The following is a 23,856-nucleotide window of genomic DNA, read 5'->3' as shown; positions in this document are numbered from 1 at the left end:
AGTTTTTGTAGTTTACTAAATGAAATATGAACAGCTTTCAACCCTTATTAACTGTCAATTCTCTTGTGTAGAAGAAGTTTACTTTCTTATATGGAATATTCAGCTTTTTAATTTGTTTTAATAACAAAAACTGCAATTTATTTTTTTAAAAAAAAAAACTTATAAAAGTCAATTAAATCCACGGCTATGACGACCGAGGTTTGACTTAGAAATGATGGATTTTCAACCGCTTGATTACAAGACCAAGGGACAATCTCGAATCCATTCATCCTTGCGCTGACCCATCGCCGAACTTTGAGACTTAGAGAGAGGGCCACATAATCCTACAAAGCTCTCCCAGCTCTTCTGCAGAAAATTTGATTTGTCGCCTTTTGTAGTAAAAGTTCTTTTATTTCCCAATCAGGGCCAAAATGTTTTCGAATGTGCAAAAAGCAGCTGATAAAGCCCGGCTATTTCTTCAGAACATCACGCTTGCAGCACTGAAATTTCAGAAGCAGATACATATGGCCAAAGACAGTAGTCCAAAAGTGCAGGCTGTGTATGAACTCTGCAAAGAGAGCTTTACCCCATCGGCGGCGCCTCTTGCCTCTTCTCAAGTTATCCAGAAGCTCTGCTCTCTCTTGGGTATTTCTCCTTTTTCATTTTTAGTCGCATTTGGAATCCCGGAAAGAAATGTTTCTCTCGCTGTTTTCTCGTGCTTTGAGCTAATTTTTCTAGATTTTATGCGATGATTTCTGCTCGTGGATTTTGTGAATTCTGGGAAGTTGGATGTTGCTTTGCTTTATTTCGAAGCTGGAAATGCTTGATTGTTGATGTTTTGGATTTAATGGATGCCTACATTAGTCTGATTATGCATGCATGTAGAGATTAGGTTGCGAAGTGGAATCTCTGAGAATTCCGTTGAGGATTTTTTGCTTTTTAACCTTTTTTATTAGAATATTCCTGCGAGGGGACAGAATGTATATGATGAAATTTGGTGATCTTTGAACTTTGAACCATGGAATGGAAGCTTCAAGTCCCGGCTAACCCCGTTCAAAATATGAACTGGGATGGCAGCACGATGAAGTGTATGATGCAATAACTGCTGCATGCTGATAACTGCCGCATGCTGTTTGGATTTGACTGACTCATAGCTTGGATGCTAGCAGTAGCTGATGGCTTCATTCTGATTTGATCTTTAAGAGCTATTAAAAATCTCCATATTTGTTTATGTTATTTATTTAGGATAGACACGTGTTGGCTGTGTTTTCGTATAAAGGGTGTATTGATAACTAGACAGACATGAGAAAATAAATCTGGAAGATACACTTTTATTGGGAATTTTATACCATAGAGACCATTTTAGAATTCTTGATTTCAATTGGATAAGATCAACTTGACATTTAAGTTTAGAAGGATTAGTGATGGTAGATTCGGAAACTAGATGGATGGCGTAAATCTGCAGATGCAGAAGTCACCATCCACGACCATTTACATTGACAGTTATAGCATTATTTTGAATGAGTAAATATCAATTCAATCTGCAGTTCCCGTTGATGACCAAGCATCCTACTATATGATTTTCTCTTTTTTGAATAGAAACATAGCTCAGAAACTGAAGCATCATTGATGCAAAGTTTTGCTATGTACTTATGGTATATTATTGATGATCACCAATTTGCAGACACATTTTGCCCTGCTGATGTGGGGCTTAAAGAGAAGACTACAGATGATGATAGAGGACATGGATTTGGAGTTAACCAACTGAACAGGGTAGCTCGATGGGCCCAACCAATTACATACTTGAACATCCATGAATGCAATAGTTTTACGGTATGTTATGCAGCTTGTCAAAAGGGTTTCCTTGATCTTCAGTTCATGAATCATGACCACTCTAAGTGGTCTTCTAAGCCTGAAATATTTTCAGCATTTTGTGCTTCTTGTTCATGTCTATCATGTCATATGTTTTGCTACAATCAGAAGCTTTATCTCGTTAAATATCTAGGAAAACTGCCTTTAGTATAACTGCATTGCTGCAGCTAATGGTATAGTTTGAAACTTTTACTTCTTTCCTGGACTTGTAGGAAAGCTTCCTCTCTCTACATGCTTACAGTACACTTAGGCCATGCTATAAGTTGAAAAATAAGATATAAAAATTTGAACTTCTTACTCTTCAAAGAGGTTTGATTATACTTTTTTGTTACGGTAATAAAGCAAATGATTTACACGCAGATGTGTATGTTCTGTTTTCCTACTTCCTCGGTTATACCATTGCATGACCATCCTCGGATGACTGTTTTTAGTAAAGTTCTCTATGGCTCTCTGCATGTCAAAGCCTATGATTGGGTTGAACCTGCATGTATCAAAGAAAACAAAGCTCCTGGTCATCTTCCAGGTTTGATTCTTTACACTTAAAACTTGCACCTTGATAATTTATGAGAAAAACATAAACTGAAAGGAAGCTTTATTATGGCTTTTCCTGATAGCATGTTATGCAAAAGTTTAATGAATATTTGATAATGGAACATGTAAAATACTTAAATTCTTCAAATTGGTTGCTTAATCGAGATAGCTAGTACTGATGAGTTTCTGGAATATTTATTCTGTGATTCAACCTTTTATGGTCTTAAAAGTTGCCAACTTGTTGGCTTAGTTGCAACAGTGTAAACATCTATGGGCCTAATATCAAGCAGTTGAATGATAGTTACACCATAACTACATGTTTCAACTCAGACCTAGCATGTCAAAACAACTGAGGTCATACTGGTACTTAATGGGTTTTTACCGAATTGATAGGGTTGATGGAAAATGAGGGCATGTCCCTTCCACTGCACTTTCTTGGACATGCTGTAATTCAACTACTGTCATTAATTATATATATCTCTATATAAAGCTCTAATAAGCAATCATATAGCTATTCAAGTGATTATAGTAGAAGTATAGTTTCATGAATTGACTATATTCTTGGGAATGGGAAAGATAGCAAACAGTTCTGTTGGCTCGTCCATTAGCTTACCCTGTCAAAATTTTGAAGGTGAATAAGCAAGAAACTTAATATTTAAATTTCATTTGGCAGTCAGATTGGCTAAGTTAACTGTTGATAAAGTTCTAGCTGCACCATGTGCTACTTCAGTTTTGTATCCAAACAGCGGAGGAAATTTGCATTGTTTCACTGCAGTCACACCTTGTGCTGTGCTCGACATTCTCTCACCTCCTTATAGAGAAGATGTGGGTAGAAAATGTTCTTACTACACTGACTATCCTTACTCAGCCTTCTGTAAGTGACTTTTCCACTATATTTCATTCTTGGCTCCCGGATATTATTTATATTTTCCGCAAATATACTATAATTTTTCTTGGTAAACTTGTTACAAAAATTTTTGGTTCATCTAATACAGCAACAGGAAATGAAGCTGAGAAAATTATAGGAAACGAGGATGACTATGCCTGGCTATTGGAGATAGATACACCAGACTATCTTTATATGCGGCAGGGAGTATACATTGGTCCAGTTATTCGCATCTAGTGCAAATGTATGATGATTGCTAGAGCTTCTGTTGCTTTTCAACATAGTTTTTGAGCAGTCGAAATGGTGATGCTTTTGTTCAATTGCTTGACAGTTTTAAGAGAGAAATGATCAAGACGCCAGACCAGAACAATGAGCGTTCAATAGTGGTTCACTTATACTCAGAGGAAAGTTGCTGACAAGTATATCGAATGGACTAATTTTGTTCATGAATCTGTAACCTGAAACTTTTTCTTTTTTGAGAGAGAGAGAAACTAATTTTTAGTTGTATAATCCATCTTAATCTTCAATAGTTTTATATATCCATTGGCTATTTTCTTGCTAGAATATGGTCTCGCCACAGGATCCTATCTTGTGACCTCGGATTACCAATTTCACAAAAACTATTTTTAGTTATTGAAATGAATAGATAAATTACAATTTCATATTAGTGAGTTTGGTCTGTAAATTTTTTTAATAATTTAGTACTCTCAAGTTTTTTTTTCTTAAAAAAATTTGATTTACAACAATTCTGGATTTCTAAATATAAGTATATACGATTTTTTAAGTTTAATAAATTAGAATTACACCCATAAAAAGCATTTATAAGAAAATAAGTTAATAGTCAATAGGTTTTGCTCAACATTCTTATTCAAAGACAACAATTCAAAGACAATGCAAATTCATACCTTCCAACTTATACTTTCTACAGCAAAACATGCTTATTCAAAGACAACATTTCTTTGACCTCATGGTTCTACAACATAATCGACTAGGTCGCACTCCTCTCCGAGAAGCTCAATCACTCTGCATTGGGGGAAAAAAAAAAAAGAAAGAAAAAACTTTTTGACCTGTAACTCAGTCCTTGTGTTTTCTTATGGTTGGTTAGTTCGGTAAAGACAGTTGAGCTTTCCCTCTTTTCTCTATGGTGATCTGAAAGCTTCACCAGCAAAACGTACATCTCTGAGCTCCTCTTCAATGCGCAGGAGCTGCAACCAAATTGAGTCATCAAAAATGAAATACTCTATCTCAAGTTTATCACATTGAAGGCACAAAGAGTGATCATAACCAAATACCAAAAATAAATCTGATATTCCTAGTAAAGATCTTATTAAGTTCTTCATGACTCAGGCTTGATCTAACTACCAAAATTCCCAGAGTTTAAAATTTATTACTCAAAATTCTTGAACAATGCGCCAACAAATACTGAGATAATAAAATTTTAGAATATGGCTCTTTGAGACTGAGTAATCTACTTGAACACAAAAGACCAGAATGTCACAATGGAAATCTAGTTCCATTAATGGGAAACTGCTGTGCTATAAAACTTCCCTTTTAGGTTCTCCCTCTCCGAACTTTTTTTTTTGAAACATAAAGTGTGATTCCTCTACTTCCACACCACCCAGAAGATAGAGAGTGGAATTATGGCTGGTTCTCCCTCTCCAAACTTGTTAGTAACAATTAACAAGAAAGAGCATGCTATAGGCAATAGATGGTTTAGAGTTCTAATATTCTAGGTTCGAGAGAAACATAATGACTCTTGAAAGGAAAAGGGCATTAAATTCTTAAAAGCTCTAAATTACCTGGTTATACTTGGCCAATCGCTCACTTCGGCAAGGAGCTCCAGTCTTGATCTGCAGAACAAGAAATGCATTTATCAATTCCATAAAATTAAGAATTACTCAGTGCAGAGTTTTAGGGATATCAGCTAATAAACCTGTCCACTAGCCAAACCAACTGAAAGATCAGCAATAAAGTTATCCTCAGTTTCACCACTCCTGTGGCTGACCATGACACCCCAGCCTGCAGCTTTCGAGTCGAGAGCTGCTTGTATGGATTCAGTTACTGAGCCAATCTGGTTAACCTGTAATATATTAAATAATCACGAAAAAGACAAATAAATAAAAGCTGATTGCAGCATGAATGTCAAGTGAAATTTAGCACATAGATTGTGACACTTTACCTTTAGAAGCAAGCCATTGCATGCCTTTTTCTCAATGGCTTCAGCTATTCTTTTTGGATTTGTCACCAATAAATCATCTCCTACAAGTTGGATATCCACCGAAGATTGCAATGAAGCCCATGAGCTCCAGTCATCTTGGTCAAAGGGATCTTCAATAGAGACAATTGGAAATTCTTTGACAAAATCTTTGTAAAGTTCACCGAGGCTCTGAGCTGAAAGAATGTGAGCTCTATCATTTGGTTGTTTTTTAAAGTTCAGATCATATTTCCCATCCTTAGTGAAAAACTCTGAAGCAGCAACATCCATTCCTATTTTGATCTGCAAATTGTTGAGTAGCATAAGCAAAACTGGGCCTCAATAAAAGGGGAACGAAATGAATGGTTTACTACCTTTCCGGTGTAACCAGCCTTTTCAATTGCATCCATAAGCAAAACCAGTCCCTCCCTGTTATCCTGAACATTAGGAGCAAATCCTCCTTCATCCCCTACATTGCAAGCATCCTGACCATATTTTGCCTTGATGATTCCCTTCAGTATGTGATACACTGCAACCACAAAGGGAGGGAAAAGGTGTTAGATAACCCATCTCAACACTGATATTACACTGCATAAATATTCATATGATCCTAATAGCAGAAGCTGCAGCTAAACTTTAATAGTTGAAATCTGATAAATAATATGAACTCCCACGATTTCAGTTACAAATCATAGAAACTATACAAAATTTTATTCTTAATGGCCACATAAATGAAAAGAAAATGAAGAAAACAGGGAATTGGTATTTATTTACCAACAATTAGAATATTAACTAGCGAAACAAACAATACAGAATATGCACTGTCTAGAAACAAAAGAGATCAGTAGAAGCAGCTGACCTTCACTTCCCATTCGCAGTGCCTCCGCAAATGAGGCTGCGCCAACTGGTAGTATCATAAATTCCTGCATGGCCAGATTATTTCCAGCATGACTGCCTCCATTTATCACATTGAGTGCTGGAACCGGCATAACTAGCTCCTTTGTACCAGACAATTCTTGGATATGCTTGTACAAAGGCACTCCTTTTGCTCCTGCACCTGCTCTGCACACACTCAAGGATACTCCCAATATTGCATTGGCACCAAGTTTTGATTTGTTTGGTGTTCCATCAATTTCCAACATAATCGCATCTATATCAGCTTGATTCCTTTCAGAAACAGAAGTAAATGAAGGAGCATCAGAACCACTTGATCTTTCTTGCAAAAGAAAGCATCCTCTTGTACACAGAAAACAGACAAGTAAACAAATTGATAGTCTGCTAAGCACAATGCTGCAGTTTCTCACAATGGTTCACTTGCGGGCAAAGAGTTAAATAGGCTGTGATATAATCAAATTTACTGAAATCTTCAAAAAAAAAAAAAAAAAACTATTTACATGCCCGTTATTTGTTTCGTATTGCTCCAAAATCCACACAAATCTCAACACTTTGATCTGCTATTGAAGCGAAATCATTTAACTGTCTAATTAATTGAAAAAACAGAAAGAAAACATAAATATTTTCTTCCCACGCATTTCTTTCTGCTCAAACAAGCATATCCCAGAAGCAAATCCAAGAAGATTAAAATTGGAGCTTAAGGACTACAAAGCTTGAAAAACATAAACATGGTCAAGAATCCAACATCCATTTCATTTTCATTGACTGTACCTTACATCAACTCCAATAAGCTTAGGACCCAGAACTTGATTGATGTTCTTGACGGCCTGCGACACACCTTTACCCCCAAACACATTTTTATCCCCATCCCTGAGCTCAAGCGCCTCGTAGATCCCAGTGGAAGCCCCACTCGGAACAGCCGATCGGTAGACTCCATCGGTTATCAGATCAACCTCCACCGTCGGATTCCCTCTGCTATCCACGATCTGCCTCGCCTTTATCCCCTTCACCTTGCACTCTCCCGCAGTTCTTACCGAAGAAGGCGCCGTCGCCACCGAGCATTGCACCTTCCCCGGTCGGAACCTCAACGAAGGCCTTGCCGCAGTTGGAGGAGCAAAAGGCTGAGGGTTCGAGAGGAATGGCTTTTGAAGGAGATTGTTTCGGGTGGCTAAGGCCATGACTGTCGTATGCTTTTTCTTTTTTTCCTTACCAAACAGAGAGAAGGAAATTTGGGTAGTGTTTGGGAGGAGGGAAAAATGGAGAAAAAGTAAGGCGTTTTGGCGGGTTAGAAATAAAAAGGAAGGTTGCGCGTCGGAAAGTCCGCCACTAAGCGATGAAAGCAGAGAGGTGTCGAGCTGTTCGTTGTTCAGAACTTTGGGTTTTGGTGGTAGTTGGGGAAGACGATAAAATCTTCTCCTTTTATATGCAAAAGGTTACTGCTGGTTCGAGGGTAGATAGAGGTGCATCTCAAGTTTTGTCTGTAGGCAGGTCCCCCCGCCTACCACCTTCGTCATGTGCAAAAATGACATTTGCACACAGTGAAGAAAGTATGAAAATGGCGAAAAGCCATGCAGTGAAGCGAAAATTACAAAATTGCCATTGCTTTCACAGTCAAACTCAGAATAAAGTTAAGACCTCTATTAAATCACGCCTATTTGAATTCATTCTGTATCTCCTCTTGCTCCCACGACGTCGTTTTATGGTTCCATCTCAATCGCAGTTCGTCTTTTTCTCGTCCCTTTCAGGGTTGGCAATGGCGTCCAAGTGAGATTCAAATTTCTAGTCTGCTCTCGTTATCGATTCTTCGAGATTGAACTTATTCCCCCTCAACACTGAAGGTCCTCTGGTCAGCGATGCCGCAAGGTTGGGGTTGAGGGCTGAGGACCGTTTAAGGAATTCGGAGTGGTGGAAGGAAACCTAGTGAGAAATCTCTCTGTTTCATTTCAACAAACAACTTCTCCGCATGGCGTACGATTTCTAAGGAGTTCTTCTATTTGCTTTGCTACTATTTGGAGACTGTTTCACAAAAATGTGACTCCCTTAAACGTTATTCATGATATGCGTTATATTGTGTTTGAGATTTCTTCTGCCTCGTGTTTGATTGCAGAGAAAATGACTGGGAATTGTGTTTGTTAATAATTTTGAAATGCAGATTGATTGTTGCTTTAGCTTGTTTTAAATTTTCTGGGTTTTTGGCGTACAGGGGAGCTGTCAAATTGGAGCTTCGTTGCCCTAAAAAGGTCGACGGAATTGCAGTTGACCCGGAACCCGACTGGAATTTCAGCACTTTGTTATCAGAGATTAATTCATTGGAAGAGAAGCTCAGTGTCTCTTCCAAGTTCCCTTTGGCCTTTGCCAAAACAAAATCTAGGTAGTTTTTCTTCTTATGGGTTCCCCTCTAATTATTTTTTGAAATATTTTCTTTTGAAATAGCTTTTCTCCCTCTAATTATGTATTTACTCACTGTCTGAATTCTGGCTTGAGGGGGGATGGTATGTTTTGATGTTTTTTTAATCTTGATATTCTGTTCATATTTAATGGTTGTTTTTGTTTAGAGATATTTATCATGGGAAGAGCATTGAGAGAAATTCGAGGGCCTTTATAATGCGGGTTTCAGTTGATGAGATGGAGGAAAGTAGCCAGAGTTTAACTGTGGCAAAGCGGTTCCATTGTGATGATATATACTTGAGGTATATGCACCTACTAGTGTTAAATCAACTAAAAACTGTTGACTGTTTCTGTAAATTTTCTTGTATAATGCTTTAGCTTTCATTTATTGCGTGATGATTATTGTGGACCTGCAACTGATTGAAGTTCCACCTTGAATGGCTATCTTATGTCAGTGACGATTCTGAGGATGAATCACTTTTTGAACTCCAATCTGATTTGATGAATGAAGTGGTAGCAGAGGAAGGTGCTTTATATGAAGTAAACTATGAGCATCATATTGACATTAAGGTGCATAAAATGCCTCATAGTTATTTAGGAGTGTGAATGTGTGTGAATGCTGATAAACTTTTTCCACGGTCACTGGTGTTTAATTATTTCCCTTTGTGTAGTAATGATGTTTCTCTTTATTAACAGGAGGAAATTAGGATCCAAGTTTCAGCATTTGAAACAGATATAATTAAAGAAATTGAAACTTCTAATTCTGCCTTTGCTCGAGTTGAAAAATATAAAGAAGCAAGGCGGGAGATGGACAGGAAACTAGATCTTCAATACCAACGAAAAGTGTAAGCTTGTGTTCTTCTACTTTTTATGCACAATTTTAACCATAAAACAAGGCTGATCTATGAAATTTCTGATTCAGAAATGGACTTTATAGTGTGAGATTCTGTTTTTACATCTTTAATTTTAACCTACAGAGAGTGTTGATTGTTACTTAACATAACTTTCTATTCATTCGAAATTTTTAGACACTGTGAACATCTGGAAACTCACCACAATAACAGTATGACAAAGCAAAATCCTTCTAGTTGCTACTTGCTAGTGGTCAACTTAAAAATTCGGATTGCTTTCTTTGATTTCATTGTGACTGTTTATTCAGAATGACAATGACTATAAGATAGACATATTTTGAAGCTTAACTATCTAAAAAATGTGCAGACTATTAAGTTGTCAACCTTCAGAATAATTTAACCAAACAAGCTGAAGAGGGTTGTAGGATGTGAACATTTTTCTTCAGGTTGATGAAGCTTTTGAAATGTGAATGTTTTGTGCATTATTGTTCCCTTCCTTGTTCTCTACTGTTAAGTTAATTAAAATCACGGAAAACTTTTTATGATGTTTTCTTGTAATTGCTTTAGTGCAGAAGCACTGGACAACCACTTGACTGCAGTGCAGCGGGACCATGAACTCAAATCACAAATAGAAGAAAGGAGAATAAGGAGTGATGCAGCTTATGAAGAGGCCAAGAGAAGGGAGAAGGCTCTTCAAGAAGAGAAACTACGCCAAGAGAAAGTTAAAGCAGAGGCAGAGGTCTGTTGGTGTGTCTTTTCCTCTTTGTTAATACTGTTCTGGTAACTTCAGATATAGTATTTTTAGTCTGGGTTTACAGGGCGTCTGTTGGCATGGTTTCTGGTGCAACAAAAGAGTTGCTTTCTGCATTCCTTGGCTTATTGGCCAACTGGTTTTGTCCTGACATTAGGTTCCCTTTTTTCCTGGTAATTTTCAGATTTTAGATAGGCCTGAATACTATTTTAGAACTAGTTTGTTACTATACTTGGATAATGGACAATAATAAGTTTGTTCCAAGTATAATTTATTGGCACCGGAACTCTTCCCCCCCCACCATTTTCGCCGGTGCTGCATCCGCTTTCTGCCCTTCACTCTTTGCAACACCAGCATTTTTGGGTCCTAGGGTTTTCCAGCCCAAGAAAGTTAATCAAGGTTATGCAAGAAAAAGAAGTTCCAGCCTTCCAGGACACTTGATCATTAAAATAATTTATAGAAGTAGAGATATAGGTGACCAAACAAGTAGCAAAGCATGACTCACCCCCTCCAATGGAAAGAAGAAATAGGAATCATCACCCTCCCCACAACCCGTGGGTATTGGTGGGGGTTAGAATTTGTTTGTTTCATGACAGAATTTTTGGCCTCCCTACCTATAATTGCAGATCCTTTTAGTTTTACATGTTTAAAATTCTCATATGTTCACACAGATGCCTCCTTTTTGGAATGAATCATATTGATTATCAGCAATGGTTTCTCAGTAATTTTAAAGAAAAAAGTATATGCTGAAGATGCAGGCTAAACTCAGAGCTGAGGAGGCAAAAAGAGTAGCCCTGGAAGCTGAGAAAAAAGCAGCAAAAGAAGCTGCAGAAAGGGAAGCTGCTGAAGCCTCAAAAAGGATTGCTGGTGGTGTGCCACCCTTAGAAGGTGACAGTTCAGAAGCTGTCAATGCTCCACCCAAGGGATCCGGATCAAAGAAACCACAATTGGCAGGTTTGAATTTTTCAAAACTGTGCTTTTTCTTTTTCTTTCTTTTTTGCTTGCAAGGCCATTGTATAGAGCACTCAACTCTGGCCAAGAGTCGTAGCAAAATCCTCATTGAAAAGGTTGGGAAGTATCAATCACCTGTACTGAAGGTGATTCAAAACTGTGCTTTTGGTCTATTTGATTTGCCATCAATTTCTTCTTTGTGGTTGCTATTATTTGTTCTTCTTTGTGGTTGCTATCATTTGTTCTTCTTTGTGCTATCAATATGTCCATATCTGATTTTCCCTTGGAATCAGGTCCTTTGATCCTTTTTCTCATCAGGAAATTGAATCAGACATCCTGGAAAAATACACCAACATTTTGTGTCCCTTTCTGAAGTTTCCAGTGGCCAACTTGTCTCAGGTAATCTGCTGAGGTCTGCAGAAAATGCTCTGAAACTGGAAGAGCAAAGACAACAGAAGCTGAAAGAGTTAGATGAAGTAAACAAATCACTGAAATCATGTTCAAATGAGGTATTTTCTTTGGTGTGTCTTGAATATTTTATTTAAAACAAGAGTTTTTGTGTTTATACATCTAAAATTAATATATTCAATTTATTATTTTCAGTTTCCATTATCATGTTGTATTTTGCCATATTGTGGTAAAATGTCTGGATTATGAATTTTTTCTTTTAATGCTGATTTCTTTACTTTGTATCCATTTTTCATGTGGTGTTATTATTTTTAGGATTTTAGCAGCTTTGAAAGGCACATTGGCAGGTTGGTTAGGCAAATAAGGGGGACAAGAGATAATGTCAGGTAAGGTGTATGTCTTCTATGTTGTAGCTCATTCGTTAGAAAGATCTAGTTTTGGTGTTTTCTGTAATAGATTTCATTGTGACTTAGTTATTGCTCTCAAGTTTCATGTCCAAGAGCACTTGATGTTGTCTACTAACATTGAATGGTTTTCACAACTTCCTTTTAGAGAAGCCATCACAACATAAATTTAGCTATGCAGATAATTTTATGTTTTAACTTTGTCAAGATTTGACATTAATCATTTTAATGACCTTCCTTTTGTTGACTTACAGTAATATTAACTAATTTTAGTTTTGTATTACTCTTGCAGTGGAAAAGCGAGTGAAATTATTAAGATTTTAAACAATCCTCGCTGTCCCCAATCCATCAGCGTCGCAGCTTTTGTAAAGAAGGTAATTGAGCCTATAGCATTTGCCATATAAGCTCTGGCTTTTTAGATTCTTTTAGTCAACAGAGAGAATGGCAGAGATTAGATGAAAGAGAATTTGTTCAATCTCTTCTTAGATTCTTTGCGAAAATGTGGAGTTTTGATTTATTGCGAAAATGGAGAATTTCATTACACAGGATCAAAGGACATATGGATCCTACAGGAATAAAATGTAGTCTGAAGTTCATTTGATTATATGAAATTTATGTAGAAGCTATTTCGCACTACGTTTCCTACTTGCATAATTACTTTTTACAGGATAGGGGAATAGGAAACCAAACTAAAGAAACTGCTGTCATTACTCATTACTAATATGGACATTTCAGGTTGTTTCTCACTGTGAAGCCCCAGATAATGCACCCTTTGCAAGCAGCTACGTCATTGTTCTTGTTACATCACAGGTACTCCTATGGACTTGCCCTCATTCCCCCTGCTCCCATCAATTGCCCAGCTGCTCTGCATTTTAATTTTGGGTCTGTATATACGGAAGAAATAAATGTAATCCTAATAGCTAAGCTTCCTATGGTGCGCTAACCCCCTTCCATGGCTTATGCCTAGCAGACAATTGAATGAAGAAAACAAGACTCCATGTGAAGGGCTGTCATCTGCAATGGGATTCTATTTTTCATTTTATAAAAGGAGAGTAACTTGAAGTTCAGATTTAGGAATTTGGCCAATAGCCCAATTAAGTGTTCCTCTTTGTCTCTGAGCTCCAGGTTCAATTCACCTTAGTTTGGGTCAACTGAAGTTTATTTCTCAAAAAGGTTCTACAGAAAATTGTCATTCATGTTTATCAAAAACAACAAATAAGAGAAAAATTTGCTTTCGATAAGTTAATTCAGGGTGATTGAATCAGCAATTGGAGGATTTGTGTCTTGATGGTTAAATCTAGTTATTTGACAGTTTATAGAACTAACTAGGGAGTGAAAATAGTAGTATAATGCGTTATTTTCTTACTTATGGAGGAGAAGATACCTCAAATACGTGGATTTATGCTAACCATTTGTTGATATATGTGAATAACCTGTTTTCTCAGTTTCCACATGCCATGGATCTTCTTCTTGCTGAGTTTCATGGAGCTTGCATTTACACAGTCCCTAAACATATAGTCTACAAAAAGGTAATACGTTGTCCAACTGCTGTACAATATTTATCATTATCAATGTCTTCAAAAATGCACGAAACTAATAGTTGCATTGATCTATTTTTCTTTTTTACAAGAAAAATTAAAAGCTTGTTCTTTGTGCTGAATGTGTAATATGGACTCTAAACAATTTTGTGCAATCCAGTCAGAGTTTGAATCAAAAGAGGCTTACTACAAAGCCATTGGATACCGTGAAAATGATGGGCAGATTGAGAGTACCAACGATTACCTGAAACGCCTGGAATCTTACATGAAGCTCTATGGAGCACTTGTCCAGGTTCACCACTATTCATGGACAACAAATTATGTGGATAACGTTGCAACTACAGCGATCCAGAAGCTAATTTTTTTTAATTAATTTTCACTTGACCAATACTGCATATTTTTGCAGGCAGAAGTTAATGGCATCAGAAACCTTCATGGCCTTGAAGCAGGTTGGGCATGGCTTGCAAGGTTTTTAAACACAGCTCCAGCTAACATGTATACTGCTGTTGCTTTGAATACATTCCTGCAAGTAAGTGGATACAGATACTCTCCTGTCTCAGTTGATACCATACTTCATTCTTTGGAATTCTTTGAATTAATTTTATTTAAAAAGGAACATCTACGATTTGTAGATGGCAGGTTTCGGTCTTTTCAGAAAGTACAAATCTCAATTCAATAAGATTTTGGAGATTATCTCCGGGAACTTCTTGAGTGCATTGAAAGCAAGAGAAGAGCCAGGGTTAAAACCGGTGATTGCAGAGATCCAGGCTTACCTAGAAGACAAGAAATTCATTATCGAGCCGGAAGGAAGAAGCCTGCAAAACTATTTGCTGTCGAGCGTTATGGTGCCTTCCGAGTCAGACTACTAAAAATCATATCCTTGAGGAGAGAATTCTGATTGAATAGATATAAATCATTTACTGTTATTCGCTGTCTTTGTAGATCATTTGCTCTGATGTTTTTCGTTTAGATCATTTACTGTCTCTGTACTCGTCTTAAATAGGCCCCTCTTGGGTTATCTTACCAGAACACATACATCAATATATACACCACCAAAATTTCTTTACATTTTTCAAAACTAAAAGTACATACTTTATTAATTATGTGATATATATATATATACACACATTTATCTATCATAAACAATATGGCTTTAACGGTTACATGGAATTAGTCATGATTGTTCATTTTTACAGTTCAATACATTTGAATTTTTCATAATTAACCATTCTCTGTATCATCTTTTGGTAAATATTTATGTTTACAGTGAAGCAGATTTTACCAAATTAACTCAAAAATTATCTGTAAATTACACTTTATTTATTTATTTATTAATAGACAACAAATTCCACCTAATTTTCTCCCAATAAAATCCTTTTTCAATATTTAAATTTATCACCACCCTAAATTTTTTTTAAAAAAAAAAAAGCAAAATTTTTTTTAAAAAAATCAATAAATAATTAAAGAGGAACACGATTTTTTAAAAAGAGAAAAAATAATAATAATAAAGGAAGAAAAAGAAGAAGAAGAAGAACATGGCTCGAATCAGCCATGTCGTTTTCATCACCCTAAACGTCTTCACTTCCATCTTCGGCCTGGTTTGCGTAACCGGCTCAATTTATTTCTACATAGAAAAGGGTATGGACTGCCAGCAAGTCCTTCAAGCCCCATTGTTGATTTCTGGTCTATTGACCTTCGTCGTTTCCGTCATGGGCTTACTGGCTTCATGCTTCAGAATCAACTCTCTCCTCATCGTCTACATTTTGCTAATGTTCTTCGTCATTCTCCTCCATGCCGCCTTCACCTTGTTCATGGTTTTTGTCGCCAATAGAAACACTGGCATCGTGGCGATCAAACTCGGGTTCGAGAAGCAATTTGTTCACGACATTAACAGGCGATGGCTGAAGAGATATTTCTTGAGCGCCAAGAGATGGAGTGGTATTAGGGATTGTTTAGCGGAGTCTGGTGTTTGCAGCGATCAGGATAAGATTGCTGTCAGCCATGCCTTGCATTTTTTTAAGGGCAAATTGTCTCCCTTGCTGGTACGTAAATTATTCATTTCTATGTGTTTGATGTAATGTCACAGGAATTTTTAAGATGGTTATTGCGTGGTCAATTGGGAGAAAAAAATTGCGAATGCATTGATAAACACAGATAGAGAAATGTAGAAATATTTATATATATATATATATAGATGAATTCATATTAGTAATATTGCCATTTCTGAGTTTTTCTGCTCGTCTCTAATGGAAAATGTAAGGAGGTTTGGTTTTAGACATCTCTGTCAAAATAGCATTGGAACAAATTTAGAATTGATTTGGAAATCTGCACTTAGTTTACTCAGAAAATGGTAAAAATTTTCATCTACAATTATAAAACTTGATCTCATTTAGAATTTTAAATAGAAAATGCAGTCTAAATTTAATCAATCAAAATTTATTTTAGTTCTATTTAGAATTTTCTCTGAATTCATGGGCTAGTACAAGATCTTTAGTGTCATTGACTTGGTTGATCACTGTCAAATTTATGGAACATTTGATTTAGTATCATGTTTAAATGGATGATGACTTTATGCCCTTGCATATAATGAGCAGTACTGCACTCCTGTCAGAACCTGTAACACGAGAGAAGACTCTATATTCTCACCCCATATATACATGTTATATTATCCAATTGATACCATAGGCTTGAAACCCTAATTTTTCTGTATACTTGCAGAAACATTGATGATTGTCAGTCATGTCTATAACCATATTTGTTACTTTGTAAGAAACAAATCTTGTAGAAGGTACTATAGATCTTTGACAATATATACTTTTTTTGAAATAAAAGTATAGAATGTGATATTAATTAGGTCCCGTAAATCCTGCAATGAAATTGGAGTGTGATCCAATAACAAGAAACCAAGGGTTTGGAACCATCTATTATTATGTCAAAACCATTCGAATGATCAACCCCTTCAAAGTTTTTTTGTTCCTCTCCTCCCACACTGTTCTCATTATAGATCTTTGACAATAGATTACTAACAAAAAGTTCTATTACTCCTACTAATCTATACATGTCATACTATTTTACAGAGACAATTGTTTTAGGTTCATTGAAATTATTATTGGGTTACTAAATTCCTGCAGTTTATATACACGCACACACATATATTCTTCACCATATGTGTTGTGTCTGCTTTGCATTGTTGCTAACCAAGACTCCCGTTAACATGATCAGGTGGGCTGCTGCAAGCCACCGCGCTTCTGTGGATTCCAACAGAAGAACACAACCTTCTGGGAAATGCCCAGAAGAGGACCAGCTGTGCCAAACAGTGACTGCAGTACATGGAGCAACAACCAAAACAAGCTCTGCTTCGACTGCAACTCGTGCAAGGTAGGAGCCGTGACAGACATTATTAGTAAATGGAGAACTCTTACCAAATCCTTCTTCATTTTCATTCTTGTCGCCTTCGTTATCTTGATCATTACTACCTCCAGCAGGAGGAAAATCATGAATAAGCGAAAAAATATTGACTCTAGAGCCTGACCACGCCCGTACTAACATATTCACTGATTCATGTGATCACATCATTGAACCTTTACAGAGGCGTGTTCGATTTAGAGATGGAAATTCAAAAGCTCTAATTCTGTCGCTCTTACATTTAGAACTGTCATAAGATCAAATAAACGAAATTCTAACGTATAGCAGTACCTCAGGACACATAATATACGGTACCCTAGGTTGTTTCTAACCTTCAATATCTCAGCAACAATTGTAAAAATTGTAAAGATTCTATTTGTTCCATCTCACAATTTTGGGAATAGAAAAACATAGAGTACCTTAAAGGCACTAATTTAGACTTTGCTATGGGCTGTGTATTGTATATAAATCCTTAAATTAATGCTCATGAACTATGATGCATATTGTTTATATAGATATATTATATAATAAATATGTAGTGGGTAATTTTTTGCAGTTGTGCTAGCTTCATTTTATTCACATTTTCTTTAAATTGGTTCTTCTTCCACCCATTAATCTAAAGAATCACCTTCCACCATTATTAATCAAAGATACATACTTTCTAGCATAATCTAAATTGGTCACATGGGATTTATTTATAAACTTACATTTATTTCAATAAAAAAATGGTAATTCTTTTAATCATAAAAATTGTCGTATAGAATTATTAGAATAATACAACTCAAATTTCATCAAAGATTATAGAATTTGAAACACGTTCGATCATATAATATGTTAATTTTATTATTTTTTAATAGAATTTATACTTTTACTAGTTGAATTAAATATAATTTCTTAATTTATTTCGAGTATTTCGTAAGTTAATAGATTATCAATTACTTCTCTAATTCTCCCATTGGATGGCTCGTGCCGCGTAATCTTAATTGACCAATTGAGATGAAGATTGATTTCCACGATCGAGCAAGTAATTAAAAGCTTTCAAAAATAGTAAAAATACGCTATGTTTCTCATGGAAATATCCTCGGTATTTCAGGTGTATTGTACACATTTGAAAGCTTTATCTCATGTCATAATTAACATTTGAAAAACTTATATTACCAATAATCTATATAAATTATTCTTAATCATTAAGTAAAACAATTCAAATTACAATTAATTAAAAAAAATCCAAAACCCACAAAATCTTCCATCACTTTAAATGGTACGTGTATAAGATAGACACGTGTACGTATACATATATCAGGAGTGTATATTGGATAAAGAGGGAAAAAAAAAAAAGAAGATAATTATTTTATTTTCTTAATTTTTAATTTAAAGGATATGTTTCTCTAATAAAAATTAAAATCAGCATTTATCACTTTAAATTAAATTAAATAATCTTAATTGAAAAAAATAATAATAATAAAAGAACACCAAAAGTTAGTGTGAATACGAGGAGAGGGGAGTTGGGAACCAAAAAAAAAAAAAAAAATACACGTTTTCAAAATCTACACTGGGGGGGTATTTTGGGTATTTCAACCTTCCAGAACGGCAAAACGTGTGAGTGGCAATTCTCGTAATAACAAGGAAAAAACAGGGGTGAAAGGTTAAGGAGTCCGTTTTATTAAGCATGAGAAGAGAACCGTTTTCGCCAACGTATAATTTAGAAATCAGAAATCAGGAAAACTGTTTCATATCCAAAGCAGACTCTCCCTCTCTCTCTCTCTCTCTCTCTCAAAACCCTTTCTCTTTTTAGTTTAATCCGGTTTTAGGATATTCACCAACACCCGTTACTGCAAATCGTATCTTCATTAACACCCATTTTTCTATTTACTTTTTCTCTCTGTTTCTCGATCAATCGACAATGTTTCGTATAAGCAACTTCCTGGTTGGTCTCGTGAACTGCTTGGTACTGGCGGCGGGTCTGGCGGGGGTCTGCTTTTCTATATACTTCCATTTGAACGGCGGAACTCAGTGCCAGAGGATTATCCAGAACCCGCTTTCAATCACCAGCGCCGTCCTCGTCGTGGTCGCGGTTCTAGGTCTGATCGGTGCCTGCTGCAAGAACAACTTCGTCATGGTGATTTACTTGGCGGTCCTGTTTTTGGTGATTTTGGCGCTGATTGCGTTCACGGTGTTCGTGTTCCTCGTCACCAACGACAGTGCCGGCAAGGTTGTGTCGGATAAAGGATTCAAGGAGTACAGGACGTGGGATTTCTCTACCTGGTTGAGGAGGCATTTTGTTCAGGGGAAGAATTGGGAGGCGATTAGGACTTGTTTGGTTGACGCTAAGGTCTGCAGGAGTCTCTCTAATGATGCTAGCCACACAATGGCGGAATTCTATAAGAAGAATTTGTCTCCGATACAGGTAGTATGCATGCACACTATACATGAATATTACATACGTAGATACACTCTGCATATACTCGATGATGATGAAGAGATTTAAATCGTATATTATCTTCAAAGATAAAATCTATTTTGGGGGAGGGTGTTTGGATGATTTATGTTTCATATGAATTGAATTATTTGTTTTGCATGATTTTTGAAGATTCTTTTGAGTGATATTTGGCTGATATATCTGTATCCTAGGAATCTGTATGATTTCTGACTAATTTTCTTCTCAACTTTTTAAGAATCCATTTCTTTAAACTATCAAAGTCATTTTACTGTTGTATTAACTTTAATCACTGTATTAATCTTCTTATTGTCACAAAATTGAATTTGAATGTTTTTATTGTGTGTATTAATTAGTAAGACTGCAAGTTTGTGCATTTGAAGATATACATTAATATATACATTTAAAAATTTCAGGTAAAAATTGCACCATAACTGCTGATCAACTCTATAAATCTATAGATGATAATATTTAATCACGCGAAAAATTTAAACTAATAAAAGAGTTTATAATTTCACAAGTAATTTATTTTCTTTTTTTCTTCTCAGTCGGGATGCTGCAAGCCACCAAAAGATTGTGGGTTCGAGTTCAAGAACGCGACGTGGTGGGTGGCCCCAAAAACCGGAGTGGCTGCCGGGAACGACGGAGACTGCAAGACCTGGAGCAACATTCAGACGGAGCTTTGCTATCAGTGTAATACTTGCAAAGAGGGAGTGCTGTTCAACATTAGGAAGGAGTGGAGGCATATTGCCATTTTCAATGTGTGTCTTCTGGTTGTCATCATTTTGGTCTACACGTTTGGCTGCTGTGCCAGGAGGAACAATCGGAGGGATAATAGGAAGGGGCATATGGTCTGATACATGTATGTATATATACACATACATATATATATATTATATATGTTCAGGCTATATTATTCATCAATTGGTTTACAGGGTAGGATAGTTTCCAGATTATTAGATGTTGGGATGTTCAGTTTATTCATTTTGTTTTTGGTTTGGATGTTGGATTCAGATGTAGTTATCTTCGTAATTAATTTTTTAGATTGTTACAAAGTGATTAATTAAATTATTTTTCTTTCTTATCTTTATATATGATTGATATAAAGATAATATTGTTGTACATTATTAGATCAGGTTTCTTGGGATTAGACTGAATCTTTCCGTTTAGACTCTCAACTATCTCTGCTTTTCCTATTAGAGCATTCTTAATTATTTTTCAAAAATTATAATTTTAGTGAAATTAAGTTTATAATATTCCACATCATATAGATTTAAAGATATTTTTATACATAAAACTAAAAGTAAAAATAATGCTTAATATATTATTATTAACAAATACGACAATATCTTAAATTACTTTTTGATTTTGTAATACCATTTTATGTATAATACTTCAGTATGAAATTAGTAAATAAAGTTTTCATCAAGGTGCGACCTAAATTCACATGCTGCTGCAGCGCAACTCTTCTAAACAAAATCGATTCAACTGTAAAAAGATTACCAACATTGCTGATATACTGATTCAATGTAAAAAAAAAAAACACAGTAAAAGCAGCAGAAAAGGCAATTGCTAAATGTCATAAGACTCCTAGGTCAAGTATAGTCATTTCACTTGAGAAAAGAACATGCAAGAAACAAGAAAAAGTAAGCTACTAGGGATGTTAGGAGTTCGAGTGTCCAGGTCGGGTGGATTAGAACTGTTGGGATCAGGGGAACAAATATCGACCCACATATCCACCCTGTTGCCAGAGCTCCTAATCTGCAGTGCAACAAACAAACATTTAACTTGATAAGCAATCCCAAACAGATGAAAAAGGATAGCAGCTATTGAACAGCAATTTCAAACTTACCCAATTATGAAAGCTCTACCCAGGCTCTTTGTCTTCTCGTTAAGAAAATATATGCAAGCTGCTAAAGAAACTGCTACCTGCAGTTAAAACAATATTTCTCAGAATCAGAAGAACCTGACGGAAAATTGTAGTTGTATGCAACAATGTTTTCTCTCTTCCAGGATTCAAAAGCTGAATTCCAGTAATTGAGAAGGACCAAGTGTCCAGTGCAAGTAAGCTTCTGGATGATTGGTTCAGATATCAAGCCTTCTTACTAACAATAACTGACAAGCACTGGAGGGAACTCAACGCATGCAATGGTAAGAATTTACAGCCAGCACAAAGATACAGCAAACACCTAAATTACTCAGAACGTAACCAACTTCAACTAAGGCACCTTCACTTTGTTGAAAGAAAGAAATTAAAAACAAAAGGACCGGTTTAAAGCTAACATACTAGGTTGAGAAAGTACGAGAATTTATCAGCAAGTACTTGAGCGCAAGCAGCAACTGCAACATCTATTTTTTCTACTTAAATTTGAATGCAACCCGAAAAAAAGATTTCGGAAAAGAACAGCAAATCCTTGCATAGGCTCCAACAAATATACAAGTATAGATACCTCTATCAGATTAAGAACTTAAGACTCCCACCATCACCGGGCTTTGAGTGTTAAAAAAACTAGCAAACTAAAGTTATATTTCGAAAGCGTTTAAAAAGTCACAGATCCTCTCTGAAATATTCTACAGAATACTAATGACATTAATCCATATAAAGAACAAGATAAACAACCATTTAAGGATGCAACCATATCCAATACTTGGATAGTAGGACAAACCTGAAACGCAGGTCCACCCTCAGAAGAATTCATGATACTCCAGCCACCCATGAACGCAAAGAGGAAAAACCTTCTAAAAACAACTTCCATCGGAGGAAGTTCAACAAAGTTAAGCAAGTTCTTAATCCAAGGTGGAGATTCATCTACTTTCTTCTTTAGTCTGGTTTTAAGATTAATTTTTGTCTTCTTTCTTTGTTTGAAGCTTTCCATTAAGAGTTTCTCAAAAGCAGCCTCTACTGATTCTTCACTTCTTTCATGTCCAGCATACTGCTGCAAGAGAAAATTCCGTGATCCCCAAATTTCTTCTTCAGAAGCATAGGGACTTATACCGAGGCGTTTATATGGATCCCAAACATTGATTCGTGGAAAAGTTGGGGCATTACCTGCACAAAGAGGAAAAGTTGACAGTATGAGCAGTTGGCCAGAATAAAGCTCAGAAATTGATGTCCAGAAAACATCCAGGAATCACATTCTAATATCACATGACATTATCAATAATCCACAATGCAATCCATAAGGCTTGCCAATATGGTGCATTTGGCCATTAAAAAAATTATAATTTTCAAGTCCCGGGTGGAATAAAAAGATGTTGAAAAGAAGCATATTGTGAATTAGAAAATCGGGAAAAAGATGTCAATAATCAAGGGAAAAAAGTTACAATGGTCATTTATACTCAAGCAAGTCCTACAATAACATGACCTAATTTTAGTGCCGCTATAGATATTCCCATGCATCAAACGCCAAACAATTTGATAGCTAGAAAGGGCAGCATATAACTCAAGAATCAGTGGAAACACTGGAAGCAGAGATGAAAATAACAGTTCCAAAGTATGATGTCTTTACATTTTCTCTCCATATACAATTACAAGATTAAATTCATTAGTTATAGATACAACTTAATCTGCAGTTCCAGCACAATCAAGCACCTGAAAATCAGCTGGCCTCCTAAATCTAACACAAACAAACGAACACCAGACGGAGAAAATACCGTACATAAAGATCATACATGTAAAAGCTAACACAGATTACTCCACCGTATCCGCACTTTTCAACAATTAATTTATTATCTCCCTAAGAAATAAAAAACGTTTATAAATATTCCCCCAATCATCAAGAAATGCAGAAAATGGAAGGATATAATAAAAGAATACCTCCGTAAGGTGAATCAACAGCACACCTAGGGATTCTAAAGCTTGTAAAAATATTTCGATACGCTACAATACACTTGCTCGCTTCTTGACCGGAAGAACTGCGTCCAAAAAAAACGAACCAGAATTCCTCAATTCAGAACTCAATATGTCAATTTCAGTATTAAATATATCGAAAATGAGATGAGGACTCTAAATTATTGAGAGAAAAGAAAAAAAGAGGAAAAAAGAAGTTACAGTCTTTGGCCGAGGAAGGAAGAGGAAAGAGTAGGGGATGAAAGTAGATGAGAAGACATGTCTCCTCTTTGAGAAGATGACCTTCTAATCTGCTTTTCCGATTTTCTGAAAACGTTTTTTCTTTCTCGAGTTTTCAAAGAACAAGAAGAAGAGTCCGAGAGCGAACTGTAAAGTTCCCCACCAACAACTGATGTTGTTGTATGAAGCTGTTGGAGGAAGAAAAGGGGTTTCTGAGGATTTCGCGTTTTTATGGCACCAAAATGTGAGGATGATAAAGCTCCCTCTTGCTATATTACGCCGGCGTGCGTTCAGTACA

General features: G+C 36.1%; 6 protein-coding genes across 10 annotated transcripts; 4 read left to right on the top strand and 2 right to left on the bottom strand.

Moving 5' to 3' along the window:
• Positions 1-249: 249 nt before the first annotated feature.
• On the top strand, positions 250-3,935 carry LOC110820451 (2-aminoethanethiol dioxygenase, putative (DUF1637)). 2 transcript variants are annotated; one of them, XM_022049920.2, is made up of 6 exons: positions 251-624; positions 1,664-1,812; positions 2,212-2,374; positions 3,056-3,256; positions 3,378-3,512; positions 3,600-3,935. In XM_022049920.2, exons 1-5 carry the CDS (start codon positions 411-413, stop codon positions 3,503-3,505), a joined length of 855 nt encoding a protein of 284 aa, XP_021905612.1. In that variant the 5' UTR covers positions 251-410; the 3' UTR covers positions 3,506-3,512; positions 3,600-3,935. The 2 variants fall into 2 exon arrangements, with proteins under 2 accessions (XP_021905611.1, XP_021905612.1); XM_022049919.2 differs by having other exon boundaries at positions 250-624; positions 3,378-3,935.
• Positions 3,936-4,102: 167 nt separating this feature from the next.
• ENO1 (enolase 1) lies at positions 4,103-7,871 on the bottom strand. Its single transcript, XM_022049918.2, has 7 exons — positions 7,128-7,871; positions 6,322-6,629; positions 5,837-5,991; positions 5,448-5,765; positions 5,202-5,348; positions 5,068-5,118; positions 4,103-4,473 (listed from the first exon to the last, which is right to left on the bottom strand). The coding sequence occupies exons 1-7, from the start codon at positions 7,532-7,534 to the stop codon at positions 4,408-4,410; spliced, it is 1,452 nt and encodes a 483-aa protein (XP_021905610.1). The 5' UTR covers positions 7,535-7,871; the 3' UTR covers positions 4,103-4,407.
• A 153-nt stretch (positions 7,872-8,024) lies between these two features.
• GLE1 (nucleoporin GLE1-like protein) lies at positions 8,025-14,713 on the top strand. Of its 4 annotated transcripts, none has more exons than XM_088210852.1 (15): positions 8,025-8,276; positions 8,560-8,727; positions 8,912-9,046; positions 9,200-9,314; positions 9,441-9,589; positions 10,163-10,334; positions 11,099-11,300; positions 11,697-11,806; positions 12,021-12,091; positions 12,402-12,483; positions 12,845-12,919; positions 13,555-13,638; positions 13,808-13,939; positions 14,054-14,176; positions 14,280-14,713. In XM_088210852.1, the coding sequence occupies exons 3-15, from the start codon at positions 8,961-8,963 to the stop codon at positions 14,514-14,516; spliced, it is 1,638 nt and encodes a 545-aa protein (XP_088066978.1). In that variant the 5' UTR covers positions 8,025-8,276; positions 8,560-8,727; positions 8,912-8,960; the 3' UTR covers positions 14,517-14,713. The 4 variants fall into 4 exon arrangements, with proteins under 4 accessions (XP_088066978.1, XP_021905609.1, XP_021905607.1 ...); XM_022049917.2 differs by having other exon boundaries at positions 8,025-8,324; positions 11,105-11,300; XM_022049915.2 differs by having other exon boundaries at positions 8,025-8,324.
• A 406-nt stretch (positions 14,714-15,119) lies between these two features.
• On the top strand, positions 15,120-17,584 carry LOC110820453 (tetraspanin-11-like). Its single transcript, XM_022049923.2, has 2 exons — positions 15,120-15,689; positions 16,870-17,584. The coding sequence occupies exons 1-2, from the start codon at positions 15,183-15,185 to the stop codon at positions 17,176-17,178; spliced, it is 816 nt and encodes a 271-aa protein (XP_021905615.1). The 5' UTR covers positions 15,120-15,182; the 3' UTR covers positions 17,179-17,584.
• Positions 17,585-18,737: 1,153 nt separating this feature from the next.
• On the top strand, positions 18,738-20,557 carry LOC110820454 (tetraspanin-11-like). The gene is made up of 2 exons (XM_022049924.2): positions 18,738-19,459; positions 20,038-20,557. Exons 1-2 carry the CDS (start codon positions 18,956-18,958, stop codon positions 20,344-20,346), a joined length of 813 nt encoding a protein of 270 aa, XP_021905616.1. The 5' UTR covers positions 18,738-18,955; the 3' UTR covers positions 20,347-20,557.
• Positions 20,558-20,972: 415 nt separating this feature from the next.
• CDF1 (cell growth defect factor-like protein (DUF3353)) lies at positions 20,973-23,804 on the bottom strand. The gene is made up of 5 exons (XM_088210853.1): positions 23,541-23,804; positions 23,307-23,404; positions 22,156-22,538; positions 21,342-21,418; positions 20,973-21,250 (listed from the first exon to the last, which is right to left on the bottom strand). Exons 1-5 carry the CDS (start codon positions 23,597-23,599, stop codon positions 21,100-21,102), a joined length of 768 nt encoding a protein of 255 aa, XP_088066979.1. The 5' UTR covers positions 23,600-23,804; the 3' UTR covers positions 20,973-21,099.
• Between the last annotated feature and the right edge of the window lie 52 nt (positions 23,805-23,856).

This window comes from Carica papaya, chromosome 9 (genome assembly GCF_054855325.1).
Source record: "Carica papaya isolate Zhongbai chromosome 9, ASM5485532v1, whole genome shotgun sequence".
NCBI classification, from domain to species: domain Eukaryota; kingdom Viridiplantae; phylum Streptophyta; class Magnoliopsida; order Brassicales; family Caricaceae; genus Carica; species Carica papaya.
The sequence above is the reverse complement of the archived record's forward strand: the minus strand, read 5'-3'. Positions and strand labels throughout refer to the sequence as shown.

Coding starts and splice junctions, on each gene's coding strand:
- CDF1 (XM_088210853.1), bottom strand. CDS start 23,599: ATGTCTTCTCATCTACTTTCATCCCCTACTCTTTCCTCTTCCTTCCTC. Junction 22,539..23,306: donor TGTTGATTCACCTTACGGAG/GTATTCTTTTAT, acceptor CTCTTTGTGCAG/GTAATGCCCCAACTTTTCCA. Junction 21,251..21,341: donor GGTAGAGCTTTCATAATTGG/GTAAGTTTGAAA, acceptor GTTGCACTGCAG/ATTAGGAGCTCTGGCAACAG.
- GLE1 (XM_022049915.2), top strand. Junction 13,639..13,807: donor AACATATAGTCTACAAAAAG/GTAATACGTTGT, acceptor TGTGCAATCCAG/TCAGAGTTTGAATCAAAAGA. Junction 13,940..14,053: donor TCTATGGAGCACTTGTCCAG/GTTCACCACTAT, acceptor ATATTTTTGCAG/GCAGAAGTTAATGGCATCAG.
- LOC110820451 (XM_022049919.2), top strand. CDS start 411: ATGTTTTCGAATGTGCAAAAAGCAGCTGATAAAGCCCGGCTATTTCTT. Junction 625..1,663: donor GAAGCTCTGCTCTCTCTTGG/GTATTTCTCCTT, acceptor ACCAATTTGCAG/ACACATTTTGCCCTGCTGAT. Junction 1,813..2,211: donor ATGAATGCAATAGTTTTACG/GTATGTTATGCA, acceptor ATTTACACGCAG/ATGTGTATGTTCTGTTTTCC.
- LOC110820454 (XM_022049924.2), top strand. CDS start 18,956: ATGTTTCGTATAAGCAACTTCCTGGTTGGTCTCGTGAACTGCTTGGTA. Junction 19,460..20,037: donor AGAATTTGTCTCCGATACAG/GTAGTATGCATG, acceptor TTTTCTTCTCAG/TCGGGATGCTGCAAGCCACC.
- ENO1 (XM_022049918.2), bottom strand. CDS start 7,534: ATGGCCTTAGCCACCCGAAACAATCTCCTTCAAAAGCCATTCCTCTCG. Junction 6,630..7,127: donor CTTATTGGAGTTGATGTAAG/GTACAGTCAATG, acceptor TGTTTCTGAAAG/GAATCAAGCTGATATAGATG. Junction 5,992..6,321: donor ACTGCGAATGGGAAGTGAAG/GTCAGCTGCTTC, acceptor TTGTGGTTGCAG/TGTATCACATACTGAAGGGA.
- LOC110820453 (XM_022049923.2), top strand. CDS start 15,183: ATGGCTCGAATCAGCCATGTCGTTTTCATCACCCTAAACGTCTTCACT. Junction 15,690..16,869: donor GCAAATTGTCTCCCTTGCTG/GTACGTAAATTA, acceptor TAACATGATCAG/GTGGGCTGCTGCAAGCCACC.